At 40.0% G+C, this 23050-nt stretch overlaps 2 protein-coding genes across 8 annotated transcripts in view; one reads left to right on the forward strand and one right to left on the reverse strand.

Moving 5' to 3' along the window:
- The window catches only part of EAF1 (ELL associated factor 1), a 20494-nt gene extending 20182 nt beyond the window's left edge, over positions 1–312 (reverse strand). The window contains exon 1 of the mRNA XM_002198468.7: positions 180–312. Within this exon, the coding sequence (XP_002198504.1) occupies positions 180–282 (103 nt within the window). The 5' untranslated portion in view covers positions 283–312. The remainder of the gene's footprint in view (positions 1–179) is intronic.
- METTL6 (methyltransferase 6, tRNA N3-cytidine) lies at positions 258–22702 on the forward strand. Of its 7 annotated transcripts, none has more exons than XR_012054604.1 (10): positions 258–397; positions 2418–2796; positions 3495–3629; positions 4839–5009; positions 6707–6848; positions 9463–9858; positions 11511–14308; positions 18737–18848; positions 20349–21023; positions 21775–22702. XR_012054604.1 is itself a non-coding variant. In XM_072925781.1 (6 exons), the coding sequence occupies exons 2-6, from the start codon at positions 2515–2517 to the stop codon at positions 9609–9611; spliced, it is 879 nt and encodes a 292-aa protein (XP_072781882.1). In that variant the 5' UTR covers positions 258–397; positions 2418–2514; the 3' UTR covers positions 9612–9912. The 7 variants fall into 7 exon arrangements, 1 of the variants encoding a protein (XP_072781882.1); XR_012054605.1 differs by having other exon boundaries at positions 20349–20450; positions 20825–22702; XR_012054602.1 differs by having other exon boundaries at positions 20349–22702.
- The last annotated feature ends 348 nt before the right edge of the window (positions 22703–23050 follow it).

Below are 23050 nucleotides of genomic sequence, written 5' to 3' on the forward strand. Positions count from 1 at the left end.
GGGCGATGAGGGAGCAGGAGGGGAGCGGGTACGAAAGGCGCAGTGAGGGGACAGAGCCCCGCGATGGCGGAGCGGAGGAGGCGAGGAGAGCGGCGGAGGGGGCGCGGCAGGAGGAGCAGCGCAGCCGGGGGACGGGACGCGAGCGGGGAGGAAGAGGCGGCCGCGGGGGAGGCGCTCACAGCGGATGGTGTGGAAGGAGGCCTTGGGCCGCCGCTCGAAGCTCTCGCCCAGCTGCAGCGGGTGCTCCTCCTTGTCCAGCAACGAGTTCGCCGAGCCGTTCATGGCCCCGCTCCCGGCCCGAACCGTCCCTTCCCTCTCCTCCGTGCGCTGCCGCCCGGCGTCCTCCCGGAAATTCTTGGCTTTCCCTTCCGGGAACCCTCTCCGGGGCTGGCGGCGGGTACGGCGGGGCGAGGCGGGGGCCCGGGGCCGGGCTGGGGCTGCTGCCCCGGGGAGGGTCCCCGAGGAGGTGGGAGCCCCGCGCTCCCCGCCCTCGGTAGGGCAGGAGGGGCTTTCCTTTCCTTCCCTGCCGGGGTGCGAGCTGCTGGAGGGTAGCCGGTTCCATGTGGGGGACCGGGGGATCATGCAGAGGTGTTACATGTTGGTGGACTTAGCTCTGGATTGAACACCTTTAAAAGGCTCTTTAAGCTAAGCACGGGCTGTTGCGATTGAGTTTATCATCGCGCTGCCTTCCCACCGCAGCTGATGCGTCGCTGAAAGGACTGGATTGCGTTTGTTTCCCTCGCTCGTTCTGAGATGAAATAACCGAGCGTGCCTACATTAGAGCGTGTGTAGAAAGACGGCAGAAATGTTGCTGATTAAGTTTTTGTTTGTTTGTTTTGAGGATATGCTCTTCCTGAAGAGACGTCCTTTCAAAGGAGCCTCTTCTTCATGACCGCTCCTGCTGTTCATGGAGGAGCAGGGGGTGTGTCTGTGACACTGGGCGAAATTCTGACAGTTCTTTTCTTCATCTGCACGCTTCCGTATTTTATGTTTGTGTTTGTCTCATGACATGTATATATCATGATATCATCATATGTATTATACATAACATATGCATACAATGCATTATATGTATTATAGAATGTATTTTATCATAAGATAAAATACACAACTAAAGTGCTTGTCTTGTTTGCTTATTTGTTTGTTTTAAGGTGTGTATTGTTGTGGTTTTCTCATTTCTTTTTTGGTAAATTGCCACCATAGCCTGGCTCTGGGCACTGATGTATATGAGTGGTGTGTGTTTGCTGCCTGGGCTTCCCTGGGAGTTACTGGGCCATGCAGGATTTAATTCCCACGTTCCATCATCCAGGATCTGCTTATTTACGACAAGGCAGGTGTCATAACCAGTTTAACATCAGAGAAAATATTTGACTCCCTTCCCAGCCTATGTGAAGCGCTTTTTGTTAACTTCTGAAAATAAAAATATCTGTGATTATTAAAACCAGTGTGAATCCTCAGGAGGAGACAGTGGGATGAATGCTGGCACAGGCCAGTTCTGGGCGTTTTGGCCAGAATACTGGTTTTGTTCTCTTCTTTAGGTGACACGGTGTTACAAATGCTGTTGTTTTCACCAGTGTTTTCTCACAGAGCTGAGAGCAGGAAAGAGAAATGCTAATATGAATGTGCTTTGTTTCATTAATTTTAATTGACTCTTAAATGTCATCTGTTCTTAAATTACATTTTTTTTCTGAAGTGTTCTTAATGAGGTTAATGAGAAACAAAGCTGTTGCTCTCCTTCTCAAGTCTCTTTTAGTGAAAATAGAGTTGCACCATCTTTTTCTTGTTCGGTAGCTTTCTGGAATGCAGAGGGAAGACTAGGAGAGTCTGAAGTATCTTCTTTAACTTTGACATCAGTGTGATGTTGTATACAGTTCTTAGTTTAGATGAAGATTTTCTGAAATCAAGAGAAATCTTGATATACTCAAGGTCCATCGGGTAGGACAGATTGTTGGCATTCACATTCTTTGGACAGAGAGACATAATTCTGTCTCTCAGGAGAAGCACGGAGAGAGAAGAGAAAACTATCTTTATCTCTGCGCCTTTGTTTTCCCCATGTGGAATTTGGTATGGAGATTGTTTACCTGAAGTGATTGCTTGGTTGGATTCTGGTGAAGGTTGTTTGGGTTCAATGACCAATTGGATCCAGCTGTGTCTCCGAAGCTCAGCAGGCAGCCACGAATTTGCTAGTTAGTTGATAGGTAAGAAAGAAGTATGTATGTAAAATAGGATAGTCTCTCTTTAAGTAGTATATTAATGTAATATAATATAGTTTTGATAAAGCTATCCTTTAGCCTTCTGATCTGGAGCCAGACATCATCATTTCTTCCCTGTCAGGGTTGCCTTTTTTACAATACAGATCAATAAAGTTGTAGTAAGTGCATACTGTAATTATCTCTCTTTTTAAATTCTTCTTCTAGATCCTCACTTGTTTTACTTAAGTGATGGAACCATACACTAAAGAAAAAAAATCATCCTTGGGTCCTTGGTGTTCATGTTTGTGTGAAAGAATCTAGGATGTTCCAAGAAAAGGCGTCAGCAAATTGCTTAAATATAGTAACAACATCTACTGAAGATGGTGCTTTCCAAAAAAAGGGCCATAGTGCTCGAGTCCTTAGCCCAGAAGAAGCTGAAAAACTGGCAAAAGATCAGGTTCTGGTGTCTGAGTTTAAACAACTAAAACTGGAGAAAGAGGCACAGAAGAACTGGGATCTCTTTTACAAAAGAAACAGCACCAACTTCTTCAAAGACAGACATTGGACAACTAGAGAGTTTCAAGAGTTAAAGGCATGTCGTGAGGTGAGATCTATACAGTTCTGCTGTAAAAGATGGGATTGATTGTTTCCAATCAGTTGTTTCCAGGGGAGTTAATAATACTTAGAACAAAGCCATTTGGGTAAGAGCTGCCACATGTAAAGTTTGCAGTGCCCTGTATATTTTAGTGTAAAAAAATACTTCTCAGAATCATATGCATTAGTTTAGTTTCAGTTTATAATTGGCCCTTACTGGATGGGGTTGCTGTTCATAGCATCCTGGATGCTGAGAATGAAGTCTGGAATATTTGGTTTTTGAGTCCTAAAGCAGACAGCTTGTCTCTCTGTGTGCAAGCTGGTGCACTTCAGTACACTCCTTTAGAGAAAAGCATCCAGAATTGCAGGCTAATTGCTGGACACAGTTAAGGGGAATAGCCAGATGCATCTGTTGTTCCTTACAGCTGAATGAATGACAAGACAGAAATGGCACAAATCTGTTGATTACTTAAGAGGTAAATGACTGAAGAAATATTAATGTGTTCTAAAAGTATTTCTAATTTTGTGGAAATCAAGATGTCTGGGTTTTAGTGTCAGATTATGCACTGGCTGTCTACTTTGGTTTTTTTTTTTGAAGAATCGTAATTAAAATTGATTATAGCTTTTAAAATGGTGGTTGAACAGTTCTTCTGCTGATATGATGAGAAAACAAAAGTTATGTTTTGTCTTGTATTGCTTCATCCCCAGTTTGTAGATCAAAAACTGACCATTCTGGAAGCAGGCTGCGGGGTTGGAAACTGTTTGTTTCCACTCTTAGAAGAAGATATGAATATTTTTGCATATGCCTGTGATTTCTCTCCTAGAGCTGTTGACTATGTGAAGGTTGGTGTGATATTTGGAACTTCTTTTAGAGTGTTTTTTAGAAGCTTCTAAAATTACAAATGACTGCAACAACAGACTTCTCTTGGTTTCCTTTTTGTAGGAAGGGTAGAATATGCTTTGCCAAAAAAATTGAGACTGATGCATTTCAGTGGAGATCCTGTGTTAGAAGGCAAATTATTGCTCAAGACTTGGCTATTCAGTGTCAAATTAGAGCATTATGGTATATTACTTTAATGATTTATAAAGATAGTGTTTTTTGGTAGCCCTACTCTATCTCTGCTGACTGTGCAGTAAGAGCAAAATTTTGGTTGTCGTGGAAGCTTGCCCTTAATAGACAGAGTCCCAAGGAGAACCTTAAAAGCAAGGCTGGGAAAATTATTGTTAAAGAAATTTGTAACTTGATTAGGAGTAGATGTGTTTACACTTAGTCGTGGGTACTGCAGTCCAGAGTCGAGCCTTGTAGTACTTCTGGTGGGGACTTTGGGCATTAAAAGTCTTTATGAAGTTTGTAATCACAGGTAAATGTCTATATATCTGTTAACTGAAAGCATTGTGACCAAGAACTCCATGACACAGACAGCATTTGTCATGCGATAGATGGAAAGAAATACCTGTAGCAAACAGAAGAGGACAGCAGCTCCCTGGGATGCTGTGGCTGCACCCCAAGATGAGGTTGGGCTGGGCATGTACCCTGGGTTTTGGATGACTTAATGGCATCTGCCTCCACAGCTCTTGCTGAATTTATTTTTTGTCACGACCGGGTTTTATTTTCCACAGCAAAACTGTGGGCTAGAGCAGCCCAGCTAGAGATTGATTATGTGCAAACCCCAACTGTTTGCAGTTTACCTGTAGTTCAAGAGCTTTACTTTCATCACCCTGTAGGATGTAATTTCTTTCAATAGTATTTATGTCTTCTTTAAAGAATAGAAGGAATAAAAGGAGTAAAACAGAAATAGTATGTTTTCTGTATTGTCCTAATGCACATTCCTTCTCAAATTAATGGAAACAGACTATTTTACTAGTTGTAGTTTCACTATTGTAGTCAGCAACAAAGAATTTCTGATTGTAGTAGCTGCCTGTTGGAGGTTAATATTCTCTTGCCACTGTGTTTTATGTGTCTCTACTGATTAATTTCACAAGATTTTTACTTTATTGTAGCAACAAATGCTGTTCATTTTCAGTGAAAGTTTGCTCTTTTAATTTCCCTAGAAAAATGCCTTATATAATACTGAAAGATGTAAAGTGTTCCAGTGTGATCTTACCAAAGATGATCTTCTAGACAATATACCAGCAGATTCTGTGGATGTTGTCACACTTATATTTGTGCTTTCTGCCATTCATCCTGACAAAATGCATCTTGTCCTGAGGAACATTTATAAGGTAAAACCAGCTGATTTTACAGCCTTTAAAGCACTGCCCTTCTTTTTAGCTCAAAAGTATATTTTATTCCTGAGAAAATTACTCTCTTGCAATGGCCATTTTTCATATTATATTCCATGGGTGTATTTCGTTAGTGCACTGAGAATGCAAGACTAAAATATGTTTTACAATGACCTTTTTTTTCCTCCTGGTATTGTGAGATTGTTTGGATTGAGACCTAATTCATGCCATCAGTGTAACAAAAAGATATCTAAAATGTGGCCTTCACTTGAAAGGGACTTACAGGAAAGATGGAGAGAGATTTCTACAAGAAAGAGCATGTAGTGGCAAGGAAGGGGAATGGATTCAAACTGAGGGTAGATTTAGATTAGATAGTAGAAAGAAATTATTTAGGGAGGTGCAGTTATAGGTTGCCCAGAGAAGCTGTGGTTGCCCTAGTCTTGGAAATGTTGAAGGCCAGGAAAGACGGGACTTTGAGCAGCCTGATCCGGTGGAAGTTGTCCCTGCCCGTGGCAGGGCAGCTGGAACCAGGTGATCTTTCAGGCCCCTTCTATCCCAGGCCACTCTATGACTGTATGATTTTAAAGCTGTGACTTGGGTTGTATGCTATGAATAATGTTTATATATTGCAGAGCTGTCTGTGTTCATAAGGTGTGAATCATAGTGAGCCAAAATTAACTTCCAGAGATCCAGTGACCTGCGGTTAGGATGTTGCTGTTATTATGAAACATATTTGACCCGTGGTGATTTAAAAGTGGAGTTTTCAGAAGTCAACATAATCTAGAGAGACTCATCTCCCTAGGCTGTCTTTGTTACTTGATAGACTAGGATAGGCCCATCCAAAGGATGGGTTAAACAGCCCGAATTGTTATTGTTCTGAATTTTCTTGAGATGTCATATACTGACTGCAGAAGAAAACAACATATTTTTTTACTTTTGCATATCAGTGTATCAAGGGTCTTGTATTTTCTGATATTATTTGGCTTATTATCAGCAGTTTGAAAAGGGAATATTAGGGTTTTTTTTTGTATATCTCCAGCTGTTTTCCAGTATCAGGATTGGTTCTTAACTCATATAAATATTTAGGTATCTAGAATCAGCATGGGCAATGACCATGTATTTATAAATTTTAAACTCTTTATATCTTGCTTTCTTTACCGAAAAGCAATTTAAAAATTCATTATGCACTTTCCTAAAATGGTTTCTTATTTATTTTGCAACATTTTTCTTTCTCCCGCGAAAAAAAAAAAAATGTCATGATATTCTAAAGTTTATTGTTAACCATTAAACAAAATCAGGTGCTTAACAGGATACTAGCCAGCAGAAAAAAATGCCCTGATGGGAATTGTTGTTAAGCTGTGTATTTTCTTCTTTCCTCTGTGTTTGAAGAGTGTTGCTAATTTAGCTGATCAGCACCCAAATAGGTATTCTAAAAGTAGTTGTAGTCTTTTATTCATGGGGAAGCATTTTTAAGAGTCAATCCAGTTTTTGTAAAACCTTTTTGTTGCATGGGGAATGAATTTTATCTATATCTATCTACATCTGTCTATAGATATAGATATCTATCTCACTGTTGTATTTACTGTGCTACTCTACTTTGTGTTAGTTACCTATGTCTGTATGTGTACACAAGTAAGTATACCTATATATGACTGAATCTGTTTAGATTATTAAAGCATGTGTGTATTATGTGACAGGTATTAAAACCAGGCAAGTGTGTCCTGTTCCGAGACTATGGCCTGTATGATCATGCAATGCTCAGGTTTAAATCAGGCAGCAAACTTGGGGAAAACTTTTATGTCAGACAAGATGGGACAAGATCGTATTTTTTTACTGAAGGTAAGACATGTTGTAGAGTGCTTTCTTTTCTGTGCATCTTCTGTTCAAACTTTTTCCAGAAAACTGCCAACATGCCCATGGAAGTTTTATTTGGTGTGGACAAACTGTTAAATTGTGGTTTATTTCATTTAGCATCCTTTTTGGGAAGAAGCAGTTATTTAGACTGGCAGAACTTTGTGGAGTACTTTCTTGTTTATAAGCTCTTTGTATATGCTGTAATTCTCCAAGAGCAGCTGTTTATGAATTTGCTGAATTTCATTCAGATTTGTTACCTAAGGGGAAAAGACCTATGTTCAGTAAGAGAATTGATCATCTTCATGAAGCAAGCAAGCAGTTCTTTTGGCATCATTCTTTGTGCAGGGCTATTTCTGGTGAGCAGGATGAGGTCTATTGACTTCTAGAAGCAGAACCACGACTGCAGCACTGAGAAGCTCGTGCACAAATCCTGCTGGGATAGCACTGACTAGCTGTGGTCACTCTGTCTTCTAGGGTTTGTTTTTTAGTGAAGACAATGGAAAAAATCATTTCCATGTGATACAGTATTTAGTTTTTGTTCAGTGCTCATAATGGTTTAGGCAGAAAGGTAGTTATTGCAGTTTACTGGTGGAGAATTTGAAGCTCAGAGACATGAAGGAACCTGCTTAGACTCTCACAATGAATTTGGATTATAGCTTGGCTATACCTTCTAACTCCCAGTTCCTCATGCTAAACTCACTATACTCTCCCATCACTTGTAGAGCATTGTGTAGCAAGAGCTGTGAATTTATTTCTGTGGGATTCTTTATTCTTAGTCTAAAGCAAGATGCAGCTGCTGAATAGACCGATTTGGAGCCAAGTAAATGTTATTCATATTTTATGCCATAACATTAATTGCTTCTGACACACAAAAACTATTAATCTTGTCTGAGCTCCCCCCATTCTTCATGGGACAATGATGAAATCTAAGATAATGCAGGCTGTGCTACAGCTTCATTGAAGCATTTCTAGAACTGTTATTTATTGAGTGAATTTTAGTTCTGTTTAAACAATTAGCTCTTACAAAGAGAAGGGATGCTAAAGGGAGCAAATAAGAGACTGACCTATCTGTGGAATTTTAAATCTCATTTTTACTGTGTTTTAGAATAATTTCTGAATAAGAAGTTCCTTGTTAATATGCATGTTTCCCTTGTGAGAAGAATTGAGGCAGGGATAAGGAAGAGGAAGGAAAGAGAAAAAAGAGAATTTATTTTATATTGCTCACGTCATCAATTGTTTTTCCTTGGGCTGGTCTATGGCTGTCTCACAGATCACATCTACTCCCATTTTTAATCACTGTGATCTTGTTCATTTCTCAGATTTTCATAAAAACATTGCTTAATACTTGAGAATTCTTTTGTTACTGGAGACATGACTGCCATGATTTCCAGCACTGCAACCCTTGCTATTTTTTCATTTCTTTAGTACTACATTGGTACACCAAGTTATTGCTGCATAGGGTGATTTGAATTATACTTATTTATAATATGTCTGGCCTCAGATGGCAACACAGAACTTCTTCCATGGAAAAAAAAGTCCATTCTTCTACTGTTTGAAATAATACTAAATTTGTGGAGGAATGCATGGTTGTAGGCTTGAATTATGAAATATGTGCAACTTCCTTACAATAAGATTTCAGTAGATCCACAATGGAGTGCTGTTTATTTGTATTTCACTGGTGAGGATCCCCCATTTCACATGAACACACAACGTTTACAGCCATGGTGGGCTTGGGTTGATATAATCCTGGAGTGCCACCAAAGTGGGTGGTCTCATCTTCCTCAACACACCATCCCTGGTGGTGCTTCCTGTACCCACATGATCACTGTTTCATCGAGCTAATCCCCCTGAGCAGTGAAAACGGAATGTCTTTGTTTTCCATCAAGTAACACAAGTTTAGAACAGGTTAAATTTACTCTGAAATTGCTGCCTGAGTAGCTGAACTGAGGTGCAAGAAAGGAAAAATGATGGTTTTTAATTAACATGACGAGTCAATAGCATGAGCAGATCTTCCTGCTGCACAGATCACTCTGCTTGTGAGGTGGCTCTGCCTTCCTTAAGGGAGATAGGCTCTGAGTAAAATTTGTTTAAGGAAAATACTTTCAGTTCAACTTAGTGGAATCTTGGTACCTCTTTGCCATTTTGTCAGTTTTTCTGTTGAGCAATTTCATGTAACATTGAGTGTTACTCTTTCCTGAGCAGAGGTGCATCTACACAGCTGGATTACCTTTAAAATATTTGTGGTAAGTGATGTATTCAGCTAGTGGTCAGCTGCACAAAGGGAAAATGCACTGGTGTCAGTCACAATGAGAATGAAAAATCTTAATAAAAATAAGAGATGTGGCAATTTTTGGAAATTCAACTGAGTAACTAGCTTAAGCCCCAGTTTTAAAAGCTGTTTTGCTTAGGCTGCTGTTTCCAAAGGAGATCTTTATTGATTTTTATTCAGCAGTCTGCCCACATAGAACAGCTTGAAATCTGAAGGCCTGTGTGATTTTCATGGTGTAACACGTAAGAACATATGCTTATATAAATGGTGTCTGGTGTTTTAAAAAGAGCTTAAACATAATATTTTATCTTTTTTTTAATTCTCTTTCAGAGTTCTTATCTCAGCTTTTCAAGGCTGAGGGATATGAGCAAGTGGTCAATGAATATGTGCAGCGAGAAACTGTGAATAGGAAAGAAGACTTGCATGTTCCAAGAGTTTTTCTTCAAAGCAAATTTCAAAAGCCTTTCAGTGAGACATAAGTTCTTTCTGATTAGCAATGGCATTGGTTGTTTGAAATGGAAGCTAGCACATAAGCCGTGTGCTCATCTTTCTGGTGAACCAAAAATGCTGGCATCCAGTACCTCTTGTTGGGTTCCATCATAGGATACAAAATATAAATGCTATTTCGAATTCAATTTTAAGATGGTTTAGTGAGGCAGGCAACCTGTTGAGCATCTGTATTCCTGCTTCTAAAATAAAACCTGTGCAACATTGGTGGAGGATCAGGTAAAGCATATAAATAAATTTAAATTTTTATTAAAAACTATTTTTAAACAAGTATCCTGTGTTTCTTGTCACTTGTGATTTTTGAGGCTTGTTAAAGTTACAATATTTCATTTACTTTCGGTACTTGTGTGACTTCTGAGTGTACTTTCTCAGATACAGGAATGAAACAGACTCAGTGAGCAGTATAGTGTAAGCTGCCTTAATATTTTAATAGTGGTATCTTTTTAATATGCTCAGCCTTTAGATGTGTAAACAAATGTTTATATTCAGAGTAAGATCCTAATTTATCTGATTTTATGCTTGAAGAAGGATGATCAGGTTGTATTTATCCCTAATTAATTTTAAATTTTCTTCATTTAATGTGCAGAAATATTTGAAGTTTTGCAAGTTGGTTTCCTGTTTGAAACTGAAATCAGCAAGTCAGGAGTACTTTCTTTGATATGAAGTGTAGTCAGCTGCTTCTTGCCTGGGCAGAGGTCTTAAGTCTTTTCCATCGTTCCCAGGAAAGTTATGTTGGTCTTTGCTCCTCCTGCCACTAAAAGCTGCTGCAGCTGTAACTGCTTGAAGGAGCTTCATCCTTTCCTTGTAGCTCTTTGCCCTGTGGCACTTTGCACTGCAGGACCTTTTCTGTGTTCTTGGATGATGTAGTTTCAAAATCATGCCTGGGTCTTTAACCTGCATTTTGAGCAGCTGCAGTGCAGCAGAGGAAGCCCACCAGTATCCGGTGACTTGTGCAATGGCTTGTGCTAATCCTGTGTAATGTACACAATTTGCAACAGGGGAAATTCCAGTGAAATACTAAAGGGGAGATCAAATGCTGGGGCAGGGCCCAGAGAAGTTGTGGAGCCTTCATTCTTGGGAATACTTGGAATAAGATCAGCCAATACCTTGAGCATCCTGTGACTTTGAGGGTGGCCCTGCTCGGAGTAGGGATTTAATCTCTGGCTGTATATACGAGTATGTGATTGCTTGATGCAAGCTGTCATTCCACTGGACTTGTGTGTTGTTAGATGACCCAGTTATACACATCTGATTTGGACCAGAGGTGACTTTTTCCCTCTGTTTATGACATGGGATATAATAATGACTTTTTTTTCCCAGGATCTTAACACCGGGTGTATTGTGCATGAAATGAAAGAAGTAATAATTTTCCAGCCTGAAGCTTAAAGTTACAAAGTTAATCAGTCAAATTTTTTTGTAACAAATTGGAGCTGCCAAAGGTCTTATTCAGTTGATATGGTTAGAAATAAATTTGCAACAGATCACGAATCTTTGGCCTCAGAGAAAAAAATGCTTAAATAATTCACAATTCTCCTAATGACCCTTTGAGGAGGGTTATTACATGTCATCTCCTTTTTTTTTCTGGAGAGTATTATCCCAGAGGTTTATGCATTGCTGGCCCCTGCTGTGCAACCCATTAGCTCTTTCTGCCATGCTAGTAATAAATATCTAGTAAGACTTACAGTAAATGAAAAATTATTGCTAAAAAGAGATATAACGATGACAGCACTATCCTAATCTGAGTTATTATTTGGTGGCTTTCAGCAGCACATATTCATCTTTAGCATAGCAGTTTTGCAATGACTACATGTAATCTGAGCTCTGTTGGTATTTAGTGGTGTTTGCAGCCTGTAACTCCAAGTGCCTTTCAGGGCTGGAGGCTTGGTCCTTTTGGAGAATTCAGCACATAAATGAGACTGAAGGAATGCCTTGCGTGGTGCCTTATCATGGTGCTGTGTGCTTGTCATCATATGCAAAGGCAAGTGCAATGAACTGTTAATTCCCCAAAAGGAAATATGATGTAGGCAAGAATCAAAAATGTTAATCAGAAGACCTGAATCAGCCCAATAAACATAGCTAATAGATTCAGACAACCACTTAGTTCCTTTTTACACTGAACTATTGCCAGAACAATAATACATGTTTCTGTGTGTGGCTATAGCTTCAGTATTTCTGTGTACACTTTTTTTGTAGCAGCATGTTAAATGGAGAGCAGTATTTCTAACTTTTTTATTACATCTCATCCAGTCTCATTTCCAGTCAGACCTGCAAAATAAAGTAGCATGCATGAATGCCCCTGCCAGAAAGATCTTCTGCAATAGTTCTCGTAAAGCAGATGTTATTTTGAGATGAACGGTCAGAAAGGTTAATTTAGTTTCTATGACTCTTCTTCTGTGGACTTTAAATCATGGCAAATTTTTCTAACTGTGGTAAAGTTTGAGGAAGTTGAGTCAGCTTTAAGAAATCTTTGCCTCATCATGTGAGACATAGTAACTGATGGGGTGCATGTGATTGCTGCAGTGCTGAGTAAAGTGGATCCGCTCTCCCCAGCTCTTCAGCCTTCCCAAGCTCAAGTAAGCTCACCAGCAGCACATGCCAACAATACCTGTACCTTGTATCCTTGAACAAACTGCAGTGATAGGACAAGGAGTTACTGGTTCAGACTGAAAGAGGGGAAAATTTAGGTTAGATGTATGGAAGAAATTCTTTACCATGAGGATGGTGAAGCCCTGGAACAGATTGCCCAGAGAAGCTGGGGATGCTCTATCCCTGGCAGTGTTCAAGGCCGGGCTGGATGGGGCTCTGATCAACCATGGCAGGGGGATTGGAATTAGATGATCTTGAAGATCCTTTCCAACCCAAACCATTCTGTGTAGAACTGTCCTTGGGGAAATGTAGTAATCAGGGATAATGGTGTTAAAATTACTTGAAAAAAGCATATATGCACTGAGTCATGCTTACCTTGCACAAGCAAGCCTCTATGCTATGATTGTAATAGATGTCCTGATTGTTCTTTGATTTTTCTGCAGTCAGTGGAGGCTGCTGAGATGACTCAATTGTCTTTAGAAGATCTGGTTTTTGTTCCCCTTAAGATGAACTAGCTGCTCCACTTGGCAGGCATAAGTAGTAAGTTCCTTAATGCCAACACCCTGTTCTGAGCAATATTTAGGATGGAAGGAAATAATTGTTGGAGTAATGGGACTGAGAAAACCCAATTTTTTTTTTTAATGATTTGGTGCCCTGAGCTTACATTCTCTGATGTTTAATAAAGTATGAACTTGGATTAAGGTTTTTCTTGAAGTTAGGGAATCCTAAAATCCCACTTTTCAGTGTAGGATTCTCTGATGTCTCCTCCTGGAATTGAACTGCATGTATTAAGGAATGATATTAATGAGCAATGAGGACATGGGTAAGGTCTGACTGTCATCTATTTTCATCAAATTTACAGAAGTGTGAAGTCTTGTGTTATCTGATGTTGTGTGTCCTTTCTGTGAAAGGACAACTTCTGTCAAATTTGGTTGATGTAGTCTGATGTCTGATAACAAGCTACGACAAGAGAGAAATCCACACAGGTATTGTGTCTATACTCTATGGATGGGTGAGCTTTCTTTCCTTAGAAATAAGCACTACTGAGAAAAAAGCATTTGAACTTTAAGGTAACAGTATAACAACAGGTTTTATGTGGTTCATTTGGTAGCTAAAAAGCTATTTCAGGTGTATCTTTCAGGTACCTAAAGACTCCTTGGATTCCAAAGGCAGAATATTTAAGTAATTAATATAATAGTAGAGCTATGGTTGATTGTACATCACTCTATGAAACCAAGTGCTATAAAAGTCAGACCTGAAACTCCAGCAGCTGTAAGCAGCAGCAGTCAGCTCTAAAACATACAACCTTGGTCTCCTAGGAGAAAACTGGTATATGAAATCAAAAAAGGTCATTTATATGCTCACCTGTTATAATTTTTTTGATCAGTTGAACAGTTCATACATCTGAATATACTGAGAGAGACAAATTACAAATTAGGAAGTGCTTTATGGAAGAGTTAGTTGAAATAGATATATATTTGGAGAGGATATCAATGTTGAGCATTTGTGTGTGAAGGAAAAATAGTAAGATTATGTTTTAATTTCTAGGGAAAAAAAATCCCGAATTTCACAGATCAGGGATGACATATAATTAAATAAGCTGTTTATCTAAAATGTGAAATTTTGGAAATGGAAGCCTGCAGGTTCCAAAATGAGACTGATGTTCCAGGGAGGCAGGAAGGTGGCATCTGATTGTGAATGATATTAGTAATACATGCAAGACTCTGTGGGAAGCAGAATTGTATATTGGAAAGATATTGCTGAGATACAATTAGTGAAAATAGATAAGTATTTTTTAAAGAGTTTTACCGTACCATAATATAGCTGTGATGATTTTTTCACTGGTTATGATTGTTATTAGGAAAGATTGTGAGCCATTTCAAACATTTGGGAGCAAACATTTGCTAGTTATACATACTGCAAAAACATCTGACCCTTGGGGGCAGTAGGCTCAGAATATGAGTATGTTTGTGCTCTGTGTTTGTAATGTGAATTCATTTATTAGAGCAAAGGCAGATGGTGAGCCAGCACTGTGGGGAGGCACACAGAGGCATTGCTTGCAAAGATAGAAGCTATTAGCCAGGTAAGATGTTCCATTAGGGAACCTTTTTCATTCCCACTTCCTGGGCTGATGTGCACTGTTCATTGTGTTTGCAGCAGGGTGCTGTGAAATCAAGGAAGACAAAGACACAAGAAAAAGACTACGCGATTCTTCCAAATTAATAGTGATTTTGTGTACTTCTACTTAAATTATTCTGTTTATCACCATTTACCCTCTTTCCAAGCAAATTTTAGGTCTCATCCTTGGAAAATTAGATTGCTTTTGAAAATCTTTGCCAAGGACACAGGCGTAACTTGCATGCTTGAAAAATATATAATATTTAAAAACGCAGCTGTGTGACTAAAATACAAATCCAGCTGTTTTCCTCCTCTGACTTGTAAGAAGCTTTGTACTTCACTGTCACTTCAGTGCTTTTTCACAGTTCCCACTTTGAGGTGCTGTGCTGTCTTACATTAGATGGCACCAATCAACTGCAGCTCTTGTTTCTGATGCATCCAGAGAAGTTAGAATGGAAATAAATGAGAGTAGCTACAGGGAAAAGTCAGAAAGTAGGGAAATTACTAATAGATAAGCTTGCTTACTGTCTAGGCTCCACTCAGTATTTTTCCACAGCCCATTTCTCTGGACCCTTGGATTGCTTTTGTAAACTTGGTATAGCAGAGAAGCTGCTGTTCAATGGGATAATGATATCTTTAAACATATGGAATTGTTGTGCATCTGAAATTTAAGGATATTCATATGCTTTTTTGGGATTTTTTTCCTCAACTTTGGCTTCAAACTTCTGTGTGAAATAAGACACTTTATTGGAATTATCATCTAATAAAAGCCTTTTTCATTAAAATGTAACAGACCTATTGCTATTTTGCTAAAACCAAAGTGTTCAAAAGCAGGATGGAAGAAGATGAAAGAGGAAAGGAGGCTTGTTTTCATTACAAAACTAAGAAATGTTCTGTTCTATTTGTTTTATTTGCAAACTGAATTTCACAGGAACATGAAACTAGTTTGAAGAAGCCCTAAAACCATTGTCTTCAGAAAGATAGTTCTGAAATTCTGTACAACTTCATAAACTTGGCTGTGACAATCTGGGTGAAGTCTCTAATCACAGATCTCAAGTTTAGAATTTGAGGGTGTTTGGTTGAGTCCTTTAGGCCTAAGGAAACATCACATTTGTGACCTCTTGACCAAATGAATCTGAGTCACTGAAAGTTGAATATGCAGATGTTCGGGCTTGCTACCTGATACAGCAGGATTCCCTCTTTGTATACCACTAAGGACTTTTGCTGGCTTTGGATCAGCTTCCAGTAACAGTTTCAGGTTTTGGTTTTGCTTTTGAAAGCAGCTAATAAATTAAGGATCAGCAGTCCTCTGTGTAGTCTTGACCTGTACTTGGCTGGGAAACAATGGCCAAGAAAAAGCCTATTAGAAATGAAACTCAAAAGAGACAAGAACCCACCTCAAAGTAAACAGAAACAATCAAGCTAATACAGAGGCAAGAATGTATGTTAGAAATAGTGAAAAATCTTCCTCTTACAGATTTTCCTCTATACAAAATACTAACCTGCCCCTAGGCATAAGGGTTCCTTTCCAAGTTCCAAAACCCATAAACCTTAAAGAAAGAGAAAATACCACAAACAGACCCTACAGCATTAACCACATTCACCTCCTAAAGTAGGGCAGTGGTGTTCTCAAAAGCCCACTGAAGAGAGGGTACACTTAGCAACTAACTGAGAGCTTTTACCTCAATTTCATAATGCACAGTTTGTACTTCATTTTCACAGACTTCTTTATGGGAGATCTTTGCCTGATTCAATCACCAATAGTAGATCCTAGTAATAAAATTATTTTGCAGCTAGAACAGATCTTAAGATATATTAATAAAAAAAAGGGTTACCTGTGAATGAACTGATGAAGGAGCAAGACTGTTTTGTTAATGCTAACAGCAACATAGTTTGTTCATGTGCCAGGTCAGCCTATTGTTTGGCAGGAAATTCAGTGCCAGACAGCACTATGCCGTACTGTGAAGAAAAAAAAAAACCTCCAAAAATTAATGTCCTTGTCTTTAAAAATAAAAATTAATTAAAAAAGCATTTTTCAAAAATTTCAAGAGAGGAGCTTGAATATGCCTGGCATGTTCAAACAACATGCATCCAAAACTGTAGCTCCAACAGTGGCATTAGTCATATTTAAATAAAGATGTGCAATGCCAGACTTTGCTCATGTGGCACTCAAATGGTTTTGCAGCATAGGTAGCAGTAGTATAACTCTCTGTTACTGTGATGATATGGTTTCTGTTTCATGTAGCCTTGTAGAGAGTTGTGAATATGTTACTGCTGATTACATTCATAAATATGAGTAAAGTATGAGGCATAAATATAAGCAAAGTATGAGAAATTTTCCTTTGTGGTTTGATTTGACAATTCCTGGAGCCTTTCATATCATATGTCCTAACTACAGCTAATTTTATATTGCTATTGATTTTTATGGTGCCTGTCTTAAATATTACAGGACATGGAAAGAAATATAAATTACTGGAATTGTAGATTGCAAAGTACAAAAGGAGAGTCTAAGAAACCAGGGTGAATGGAGCCCAAATGCCAAGTTTAACACCTGCCATCTTCCAACAAGGATTCTATTGAACAAACACCTTTAAAAATGTTCACTACATGCTTGTTGTGGTGGTGTCTGGGAACCCTTGATTGGGACAGCATTTTTCTAGATGCTGTGGACTCCGATAGTAAGAGACAATCCCTGTCCTAAAGATTGTAACCATTCAGTTATGCAAGATGGGTAAGAAGAGGAAGAAAGGACATCCCCCTTGTAGTAAGACACAGAGATTAATTATTTTCCCTACTTCAAATTTAAGTTAGTGTGAAAATGGAACTGAAGAAATTATCTCCTATATCTTGGTTCAGTATCTAACTAGCAAGCCATCTTGACGCAGAGCAGATCCTGTATTAATGAGAGATACTGGCTCTGATGACAGAAAACTTGGTTCCTGAATGATTTCGCACTGCAATTTGAATGATGAGTACCATTCCCAGCCCTGCTGTTGGTTTCCTGGGTGACTTCAAGCCTTTACTCTCACATTCTGCCTTGTAGGGAAAAGGGAAAGATATTGGAGTGAAAAGTTGAAGAATCATAAATTTTTTTAGGTTGAAAAAATCTCTTAAGATCATTCAGTCCAACTGTTAACCCAGCTCTGCCAAGCCCACCACTAAACCACATACTTAAGTGCCATTTCTACAAGTCTCCAAAATACTGCTAGGCGTGGTGAATCCACTATTTTCCGTAACAGCCTGCTCTAGTGCTTGACAACCCTTCTGGTGAAGACATTTTTTCCTCATATCCAAACATCCACTGGTGCAACTTGAGGCCAATTCCTCTTGTACTATCACTTTTTACTTGGGAGAAGGGACTGATCCCCACTTGCCTATAATCTCCTTTCAGGTAGTGGTAGAGAGTGATAAGGTGTCCCCTGAACCTCCTTTTCTCCAGGCTACATACCCCCAGCTCCCCCAGCTGCTTCTCATAAAACTTGTGCTCCAGACCCTCCACCAGCTTTGCTGCCCTTCTTTGGACATGCTCCAGCACTTCAGTGTCTTTCTCAGGGGCCCAAAACTGAGCACAGGTTTTAAGATGTGGCTTCACCAGTGCCAAGTACAGGGGGATGATCACATACCTAGTCCTGTTGGCTCCACAGGTGTAGTGGGTCACAGACACTTTGCCCATGCATTATGGGATCTTCATTCTTCTCCCTGCCTCTGACTTCCACTTCAGTGGGTACCTGGAGACCAACTTAATGTTAAAGACCGAAGCAAAGGCAGCATTAAGTATGTCAGCCTTTTCCTTATTCTTTGTCACTATGTTTCCTCCTGCATCCTGTAAAGAATGGAGATTCTCTTTAGCTCTCCTTTTGTTGCTAATGTGTTTATAGGAACATTTTGATTGTCTTTTACAGTAGTGTCCAAAATAAATTCTCCTTGGGCTTTGACCCTTCTGATTTTCTCCCTGTATAACTTCAAGATATCCTTGTAGTCTGCCTGAGAATCTTGCCCCTTCTTCCAAAGCTCATAAACTCATAAACTCTCCTCTTTTTATCCCTTGTGATCCAGCCAAAGCTCTCTGTTCAGCCAGGCTTCTCTTCTTCCACTCCAGCTTTTCTTAAGGCATGAGGGGATAGTCTGCACCTGCAATTTTACAATTTCCTTCTTGAAGCATGTCCAGCCTTCTTGGACTCCTTTGCCCTTCACGACTGCTTCCCAAGGGACTATATCAACAGGCTCCTAAACAGGCCACAGTCTGCCTGTTAGTCGTTCTGCTGATCCCCATCCTTCTCTGACAATAGAAAACTTTTTTTTTTTTTTTTTTTTTTTTTTTTTGGTGATCACTGTACCTAAGATGGACTCCAACCATCATATCACCCATCCCTCCTTCTCTGTTCACAAACAGGTCCAGTGCCTTCCCTAGCTGGCTCCCAGTGTCCAGAAGTTACCTTCCACACACTCCATGTACCTTCTACACTGCTTCCTATCTGCTGTGTTGTCTTTCCAACAGACACCTGGTAAGTTGAAGTCTGCCCACAAGAACTGGTTCATAAGAAACCAGGAGGTACATTTGGTGTGAGTTCTAATTCATATTTTCCTACTGCTATAAACATCAAGTCTTTAAAGTGTAGGAGATTGAAGAGTTAACCACAATGCAACCTTGAAAAGCAAAGGATTGGGTAAAAGGAGAAAACTGGAAGTACTTTCCCAAATTAGAAATGGGTATGGTAAACATCTCCTTCTGTCAAAGCTGAGGGGGAAATTCATGTGACTTCCTTGAGAACTGATTGTACCTCTAGGTTTGCACTTCAGGATGGGAGATTAATGCATCCCCCTCCTTGCTGGGCCTTGGTGTTGGGAAAAGAGGAACCACTGATATAGACACACCTGATGAAAAAAACCTGATGAAGTAGGTAGTCAAAGTCCGTGGGATGGAGTGGTGGTGTAGGAGAGGTGGGCGAGGAAGAGAAAAATGTGTTAAAGTGCCTTAATTAACACAGTTTTAGTTTTAGTGGCACAATTTCAATTACAATTGAATAGTGCCAGGCACAGACCTTGTGTTAATATGTTACAAAATTGTCAGTGCTGCTCTTCACCTGATCTCTCCTGTCTTTCCTATCTGTTCCTAGTCGGGACACTGCAAATCCCACTCTTCTGGCGTCCGTAAGGGAGTTGGAGGGCTGGTTATCCCTGTGTTTGTGTTGTTTGAAATGCAGTGAAAAAGGAATAGCTTCTTTTACCATCACCTATGTGTAAAATATTTATCTTCTTTCTAGACTGTCTCTCTTTTGTCAAGCTCTTGTCTGGCCTGGTTGGAGTTTTAGTCTCATGTTTTATCCCTAAATATGGGATAAACTTCTTATCATGAAGTTACTTGTGTAAAAGTTGGATTTTATTTTTTTATTCTTCTTTGCTGCATAAGTAGTTTGGTAAAATGGTGAAGAAAGGATGTTCAGGATTTTGTTCACAAGGTGGCACTAGCCACTAACCAGTGCTACCGTCCTTAAGTCCCAGCACTGAATTATCTAAATCTTTAACATGGTGGTAGGAAGAGTTGGAAATTATTAACTATAGACCAGACAACTAAGAGTGTTTTCTTACATTCAGTCAAGTCCTCTTTTTTTTGTATTTAAATAGCACTTGGATATCAAAGAAAGGGAAACTTTTTTTTTTTTTTCAAAGAAAATATAGTTACATCTCAGAGATACTTGTTATTTAGAGGGAATGTTCTTAGCACAATGCGAGGGAGGGTATGATGAAATACTATTATTGTTAATGGCAGCTGGGATTCTAATTGTTTCTAGCCATGAAGCAAAAATTTTGTTGCATTGACAACTTGCTGTTTGTTTCTTTTTCATTTGTGTCTCACTGTATTGATACCTTAGAAACTGCAGTGCTTTATACAAATTTCAAAAGGGTGTGCCTTAATACAATATCTCTTTAATTCCACAAAAATATTAGACAAATCTCTGTTTATATTAACTGTTCCCGTTTTTCCCACTTCTTTTGTTTTACAGATGAGCTACTCTCCAGTTGAGCAGCCATTCAAGCAGAGATGCATAGGATGCACATGACCAGAGAAGCAGTATCTCATTAATTACTGTGTGAAGTCAGCTGCAGTTTAGTCTGCCATTTTACAGTTTCTCCTACTTTAGTAATCCCCATTTTGTCTCTGGCAAGCCCTTCTCATTTCAAGGAAAAGAAGAAGAATAGAATAAAATTACATTTACATATTGCTGGCTTTATATCTCACTTTAAGCATGGTGTGCTCAGTATAATCCATTACTGCTAATAAGCTACATGTAAAATTGCCTCAACTGCATTTTATGAACAGTAATTCTTCTTCAATTCTTCATTTCAAGAACAGTAATTCTTTTGGATATTAAATATTTGAAGTAGTGTAAATGCTAATTAGCTGCCAGTGCAGAAACGGATTTGTAAGAACATAGCTCCTCTCCTTGACTTTCTTACATCTTCCCTTCTCTTTATTTAGAGCTGGCTTCTCCTTACCTTTTGTACAAGTGAGTGGGATCTGCCAACCCCAAAATAAGTGACTTCATGGGAAGGCTTCTATGAATGAAACCTATCAGCAAGTGAAGTGCAGAGGTTGTATCCAAATGGCTCCTCCCCAGTAGCTGGATGATAGGCAGAAACAGAGTGAGTGCTGCTTTTTCCTCCTTCCCAAGGCAGCGGTGAGTGACACTAGCAGGTATGTTCAGCCCAGGAGGAGTGCTACAAAGGACCTGCTTCCCACAGGCAGCCTCTTCAGGCACAGTTCTTTCCTGGCCCCTCTCCAGGACTGAGAGAGGACAGGCAATATGCCTGTCTACAAATGCATCTGGTGGGCTCTCTTGCTTAGAGCCATCTTACTTGTTATCAAGGGCCTGATCTTACAAAATGCTGCGTTGTGCAGTAAAGAGAGTTTCTACTGACTTTGATGGAGGGACCACACCATACCACAGATCTGGGCCTTGAGACATTTCAAGGAAAGGTTACTTTGGGAACTACAGTAGGGGTTAACAAGTGAGTATTAATACTGTGGTACTGGGCTCCTGGTACATTATATTCTTCTTCCTTCCCTTTCTACCAAACTTGTCCTGATTTCTACCATATAGAAGTATCACCTGGCCTACCTCTTCTTCTCTAAATACCCAGCGATTGAAAAGAAAATGTGTCATTGTCTTATCAAACATTCCTTTGTCTGAATACAGGTTGAGAGAGCAGCAGACCCAGAGAAAGCAGCAGCTCAGAGTGTACTGGTGTATTTGGGCAGGACAAGAATCTTCCCTCCTTGGTTAACACAGGGTGTCACTGTTGTGGGACTGTGAGCTTTCCCTAGTTACATCAGGATTGTGTTCAGCCTTGGCATATTTTTTCACTACACACTGAAACAGAGGTGGAGCAAGAGTTTTGAGTGTTACCCTGTGGTGTTTCTCTTGGCAGGTTGGTCTGTGTCACTGCCTGTGGATTCGAGGAGCTGTGGCCAGCTCACAGGGGAGAAGGATGAGACTGAATGTTTGCCCTCTACAATGCTGGCACCAAGGTTTTCAGAGCCAACAACTGTACAGCCTGCAAGGGAGATACTAAAACTGGCATCTGCCCTTTGTTCAACAGGTTAGATGATCCTGGCTCACATACTGAGGCTTCATCCAATACAAAGCTAGAGACAACACTACAACCCCAGCCTTCCTGTTCCCCACCCCTCCAGCACTCTTTAGCACCAGGCAGGACAGCAGAATCACTCAGACAATTTGCATCCGGGATGTGCAGTGCCCTCCTCGGCTTCCAGTCTCACAGTGTCCCTGTCTGCCGTGTTCTCAGCGTGACACTGGGAACAAAGGGCATCTGGAGGCCTGCAGCACGGCTGCTCCCTCCTGTCCTCACAGCAGGTGGATGGAAGCACGGCCGCTCCGTGTCGGAACGAATCGGTGGTCACAGCTGTCTGCGGAGCTGGGCTGGATTGTTGTACCCCGGAGAAGCCGTGGCATGAGCAGTTGGAATGGGGTGCTGTGCTGTGTGGAGCTAGCTCATATTGTGCCAGGCTAAGCAATTAGGGCTCGTCCACTGAATAAAGCAGACTGTGACCAGGCTTCTTGGCACTGTGAGACTCTTGTATGGCAGATGGTACATGGGGTATAATGGACTAAGAAAATATTCGGAGTGGGGAAAATGTCACAGCTAAAAATGGCACCACAGCTGACGTGGCTTTGCAAAAGCAGAGGCCAACTGAAAAAGCCTTTTATGCAGACAGTGGGTACCAGCAAAAGATGAAGACAGTCATAAGACTTTTTCTTTCCTCCCATTCTGAATCAGTTGATATGTCTCAGACTTTTGAATTGTGACCAAGTAAAGAGAAGAGGTAAAGAGTGCATTCTCTTGTTCTGTTTTTAGTATGTGAATACAAACTGAAAATGCAAACTGAGACACCAGCTTTTTCCATCAAGGGAGTTAACATGGTCCGTGATGAATTGCCATGCACTGAGTGGGGTCAGAGAACATTATTTACTAGACAACAGAAAACTGACCAATTATATTGATCAATTATAATTTGCAAGGTAGAGGGAACCCCCCAGGCTGGTTTAGAAAATTTAAGAAGGTTGGGCAACTGTCCAGTACTGTGGAGGTACTAGAAAAGGAAATCGAAAAATTAGAAGAAGTGCAGAAAGACATGCCAGAACTCAAAATATGCTGATTTAGAGACTTTGGCAAACATTGTTAG

Source organism: Taeniopygia guttata, chromosome 2 (assembly GCF_048771995.1).
Source record: "Taeniopygia guttata chromosome 2, bTaeGut7.mat, whole genome shotgun sequence".
Taxonomy (NCBI): Eukaryota; Metazoa; Chordata; class Aves; order Passeriformes; family Estrildidae; genus Taeniopygia; species Taeniopygia guttata.